This window comes from Brassica napus, chromosome C9 (assembly GCF_020379485.1).
Source record: "Brassica napus cultivar Da-Ae chromosome C9, Da-Ae, whole genome shotgun sequence".
NCBI lineage: Eukaryota > Viridiplantae > Streptophyta > Magnoliopsida > Brassicales > Brassicaceae > Brassica > Brassica napus.
The window spans coordinates 43285359-43291358 of NC_063452.1; the positions used below are offsets into that span (position 1 = coordinate 43285359).

Sequence of the window (6000 nt, forward strand, 5' to 3'; positions counted from 1 at the left end):
ATTGCTAAATACCCTTCTATAAATAGGAAAAAGATACAAGAGGTAGGAACCATGGATTCCTTTCAACAAGAAAAAAAAAGAAGAAGTGGATATGGTGCTTTTGAACAAAAGGTCTAGGCATTCTTCCCAAACGTCGCACCCTGCCTTCTCGCTGTTAGACTTTGTGCTTCTATTTTTTTGTTGCTAAAATAGTCTTTGTGCTTTTCATACTAAAAAGTGGTTTGGTACAAAGCAAAATGGACATCGGTGAGGTTTCAACACCACATATTATGATTCAGATCAAAATCAAACCCAAAGGTTTAATATCAATATAAAGGTCCAATCAAAGTTTTGTAATTTAGAACACAAGATTGCCATTAGCAGGCTAAAGCATGCCTTTATTCTTGGATCTCTTCTCGTTAGATAGAAAAACGATACAAGAATTTGAAATCATTTATTCTTACAAGCAAGGTAAAGTGGAAATGGAGCTCCAAACCACAAGAAAAATCATTATGCATTACTAATGGAAAACTGAAAGTGGAAATGTAACGACAATAACAATTATACAATTGTCTATTGATTAAATTCTGTGATTTGTTTTTCTTACAAGCTTCTGTTTTTATTTAAAAACTAAAATAAATATCATAGAAATTAAGTTTGCAGTCAGTTTTTTTTTTTTTTTGCTAAGAATTTGTAGTCACTTAATATCTACAGAGACATTAAAATTTGTTGACAATTCCATACAGAGAATACAATAGGGAAAATTACATGTTTACCACTTTTATGCTACCACTTTTCATTTTTACCACCACAGAAAATATATTTTCAAAAATATATTCTTTAATAAGAGGCAAAAGACTTTTATGCCCTTGTTCTTTATATATATAATAAATAAATATTTAAATAAATAAAAACCTAAAAAAATAAAAAATAATTTTTTTAATTTTTTTTCGAATTATACTATTTCGAAATTAAAACCCTAAACCCTAAAAATCAACACTAAACCCTAAACCATCAATCCTAAACCCTATTTTTTTTTGAAATACAAACCCTAAACCCTAAACCATCAATCATAAACCTTATTTTTTTTAAATACGAACCCTAAACCCTGAAACATCAACACTAAACCCTAAACCTCGAAACCTCAACTCTAAACCCTAAGCCCTAAACTTTCAACTCTAAACCCTAAAGCATCAACTCTAAACCCTAAACCCTAAACTTAACTCCAAACCCTAAACCATCAACACTAAACCCTAAACTATCAATAGTAAACCCTAAACCCTAAAAAGTAAACTCTAAACCCTAAACCCTAAACCCTAAAACATCAATTCTAATCCCTAAACCCTAAACCTTCAACTCTAAACCCTAAACTCTAAACCCTAAACTCTAAACCCTAAACTCTAAACCCTAAATCCTAAACCCTAAACCCTAAAACCCTAGAGTTGATGTTTTAGGGTTTAGATTTGAAGGTTTAGGGTTTTAGGGTTTAGGGTTTACGTTTAGGGTTTAGAGTTGATGTTTTAGGGTTTAGATTTGAAGGTTTAGGGTTTTAGGGTTTAGGGTTAGAATTTCAGAAAAATATAGGGTTTAGGGTTTAAGGTTTACGTTTAGGGTTTAGAGTTGATGTTTTAGGGTTTCAATTTGAAGGTTTAGAGTTTAGGGTTTAGAGTTGATGTTTCAGATTTTAGGGTTTAGAGTTCATGATTTAGAGTTTAAAGTTGATGTTTTAAGTTTAGATTTATGGTTTAGGATTTACGTTTGGGGTTTAAAGTTGATGTTTTAGGGCTTAGATTTGAAGGTTTAGGGTTTAGGGTTTAGAATTTGATGTTTCGGGGTTTAGGGTTTAGAGTTGATGTTTCGTGATTTAGGGTTTAGAGTTGATGATTTAGGGTTTAGAGTTGATGTTTTAAGTTTAGATTAGTTAACCATATGTTTTTTTTTTTTTAAGTAAATCAAAAGGTTATAAATGTTTTTTACCCTTCATTAAAGATGAGAATAAAAGTGGTTACTGTAAACATGAAAAGTGGTACTTTGAAAATGATAGTTTTGGCAATTTCCCAATACAATATAGATTTATCAGCTTGCGGAAGAAATTCCCTAATCAGCTAATTTTATGAGAATTTCAAAAGAAATAAAACATGTTTTACAAAAATATCTTAAACCATGGCTAAAACTCAAACATAACCAAATTAAACCGAACTAAGTGGAAAGAATAAAAATGATTATTCATGACTTCACAAGATCAGTTAAGTTCTGTTCAAACTTGCTGATATAACCATCAGCAAACCCAGAGTCACTCAAAACACATCTCCATTTGTCATGATTCTTCCTCACTTTCTCACCAACCTCACTACCTTCACCCATCACACTCTTCACGGCATCCTCCAAGCTCCGCCGTGAAAACCACCCATTCTCTTCCCTCTCAACCTCCACCGCCACCTCCATCTCCTCTGCCATCAGCCTCGCGTTCAATATCTGTTCACCGTGCTGCGGAACCAAAACCATCTGACAATCACTCATCAAAGACTCCCACATCGAACCAAACCCACAATGGCTAACGAAACACCCCACTGAAGGATGGTCCAATATCATCGGTTGCTGAACCCAACCTCCGTACACAACGCCACGTCCACGAACCCTCTCTTGGAACCCTTCAGGTAACGCTTCCTCCACCGTTGACACACCTGAAGGCGGCTTTATCGCGACCAGAAACGGTAAACCGGTTGTTTCAAGCCCTAAACAGAGTTCTTGAAATTGATCTATCTTGTCTACAACGGGTTGGCTACCGAAAGCGCAGAACACAACAGAACCAGGCTTGAATTTGGCTAACCAATCAGCCCATCGAGGCTCCAAGGAAGTCTTATTAGGTTCGTCTACGGGGAGTACCGGTCCGGTTAGATAAACCGGTCTATTGTATTGGCTCTCGATGTAATCGCAGAATTTGCCTTCCGTCTCACGGCAAGTTCTTATAGCGATCGCATCGCAGTTTCTCATCGCAGTAACTTTCCCATTGAAGAAAGAACCAATGCCCTCGTGTCTCCTCCAGACGAAGCTTAGGGTTTTTGCTTCGCGCGCAAGCAAGACGACTTTTGAAGACGGGTAACCTAGAGGCGGTTTAGCTAACTCCTCCGCTGACATTTCCTTCCCGTCAATGATCTCTCGCTCCGCAGCAGGGACAAGAGTTAGGGCTATTGAAGCAGCGCTGACGGTATTGTAGCAAACAGTTTTAGCACCGACCGGTCTAGCGATTTCAGGTATCCAATCAGCGGAATCGTAGAAAACCAAATCCGGTTTGTTTGTACGCAGAATTGTCTCTACCTCGGGCCGGGTTTGGTTCATTGCAACCGCAAGCAAATGGGTCAAGAAAAATGGTACGTCGGAGTTGGTCTCAGCACCGGGAGGGAGCCCTTTGACATGAGGAATTGAGATGGTGTGGAAAGTGATGAGATTTGGGTAGAGATTAAGAGGTTTGACCTGGTCTAGAGCTTTCTTGGGGAGCAAGAAAACGATCTCGTGCCCTTTTTCTGCAAGCTTGTTGGAGAGGTGAAGAAAAGCAGTCATGTGACCAAATGCTAACCACGGATACATTACAACGCTCATGCTTGACGATCCATCGGATCCAAAATCGCCCATTGCTTTGTTTTTTCTTCTAGCTTTTTGGTACTTTCTTTTACTATATAAATAATAACCTTTTTTTCGTATGTGTTTGCGTGTTTTCGACGTAAATAAATACACGAACCAGGATTGGTGGGTCCCTCCTGGCGGTGGCTGATAGCCAATGAAGTGTCTTGGCAAGTATAGCTGCCGGGTAAGTGGTAAGTGCAAACACGAGGTGTATGGGTCAGCAAACAAAAAGACAAGACCGGACTTTATGTGTTGTGCCTTGGGTTTTGGATTCAGCCCATTTTAGTTAATGGCCCTATTTTTTCTTAAGTCGACTACGTAAATATTTTAGGGGCTCTTATTGGTTTGTGATTTAAAAATAATTTTGATGATTTTTTTTTAAAGAAAAACTAAACAGTATTTTCAATTTAAAAAGAGTCCTGCTGATTTAATTATATTAAAACGTAAGGTTAAAGAGTTTCGTAAATTATTAGAGTTTTTAACTGAAGATAGTTTTAAATTTCTACAGAGTTTATCTTCTTCTTTTTTGTCAACTAACAGATTTTAAATATTTTATAACTACACTAGAATCTCTTTAAATTAATAAAGTTGGGACTTTGAAATTTTATTAATTTATAGAGATATTAATTTATAAAATTTTTCTTATTTAGATTTTCTATTTTAAGATATATTTATTCTAAGGTAAGAAAAGTATTTGATTCTATTGTATAGACATTAATTATTATTTTATGAAATTTGGCATTTATATTAATTTTATTATATTATTTGGTGTATATAATAAATATTGCATAGAACTTAAATTTGGTTTTAGATATAATATTACTAAATTTTTTCAAAAATATATTAAGTGTTAAGATAATATAAAGATAATTCCATTGAGAATATAAAACAAACAATATAGTAATAGGTTCTTACATATATAAAATATGTATATATATATTATTAATTTATAATTTTAATGGGACCATATATTTACATAGATTTTTTTTTAAAATATTATCTTATTATTTTATCGATTTGTGTCAAATTTTGAAACGGCCCAAGTTGGGACCGGTAACTTTATTAATTTATAGAGATTATTAATTTATCGAGTATTAGTTTATAGAGATTCTACTGTAGGTGTTTTGCCCGCGATGCGGGCTTAAACATTTTCATAAATTTTTGAAAAGTTCTTTGTACACTATATTCATTATACTAAAATAAATCTTAAAATAACTCAATATTCTAGTTTTAATTATATAATTAAAAAATATATATTTGATTAATATTTAATTATATAATTTATGTTTTTTTAACTTTTTACTAAAACACTTTTTCAGATAACAATACAATATATATATAGAAATTATCTTTTTTTTTAATTATATTTTTAGTATTTGGATAACTCAATATTCTATTTTTAATTATATAATTAATAATTTTATTTGATTAATATTTAGTTATATAATTTATGTTTTTAAAGTTTCACTAAAAGACTTTTTTCATATAACAATACAATATAATATATATATATACATATACATATATATATATATGTATATGTATATATATATATATTATCTCTTTTTTAAAGGGGAAATTTTACTTTTGCACTTTCCTTAGTACCATTATTCAATTTTACCACCACTAAAGGAGCATTTTCAAAAATACCACCTTCATTAATGAGTAAATGACCTAGGTGCCCCTAAGTAAACAAGATCTAACGGAAAAAGGGAAAGAGATAAGGTTTGGGGTTGTCACGACAAATCATTCTACTTTCTCGGCGAAGAGATTAACGGCGACTCTCACGACGGAGACTCTAACGACGTCGACATTCACGGCGGCCACTCTCACGACGACGACGAGAAAATGTCTTCTCTCTCACGAGTCACGACGTCTCTCTGGAAAGAGTATCCAGTGACGACGAATAACAATCACACTACACACTACATGATTCAAAATCTCATCTCAAAAATGTCGTCTTCTCTTCACGATTTTCCTCTTCACGATCCTCCTCTTCGCGATCCTCCTCCTCACGATTCTCATCTTCACGATTCTCTACAAATAAGTTTCTAAATTTGGGTATCTTTTTGTTTGTTTCAAGTCATTTGTTGAATTTGTTATTTATGTTATAAGAAAATAGAAGAAGATTGGTTGAGGATTGTCATGTCCTTAGTTAGATATAAGAGAAAGACTATCGATAGTGAACATTGAGTTTTTTTGAAAAATTATAAGCCTTTATAAATGTGGGTTTCAAGTAATTATAAGATGCATGAACTCAAGAAGTGTTGTCTTGTATTGCAGTTGGATAACAACGAGTTTTCCACAACCATGAGATTGCCTAGGAGGGTTTATGAAGCTGGAGAACCACCAGATAATCCGGAAGCGATAATCCATCACTCAAAGATTGATTATGTC

At 33.7% G+C, this 6000-nt stretch overlaps 1 protein-coding gene across 1 annotated transcript; it reads right to left on the minus strand.

Annotated features, from left to right (window-relative positions):
* Positions 1 to 1998: 1998 nt before the first annotated feature.
* On the minus strand, positions 1999 to 3699 carry LOC106353609 (anthocyanidin 3-O-glucoside 2'''-O-xylosyltransferase-like). Its single transcript, XM_013793363.3, has one exon. It carries the CDS (start codon positions 3610 to 3612, stop codon positions 2206 to 2208), a length of 1407 nt encoding a protein of 468 aa, XP_013648817.2. The 5' UTR covers positions 3613 to 3699; the 3' UTR covers positions 1999 to 2205.
* Between the last annotated feature and the right edge of the window lie 2301 nt (positions 3700 to 6000).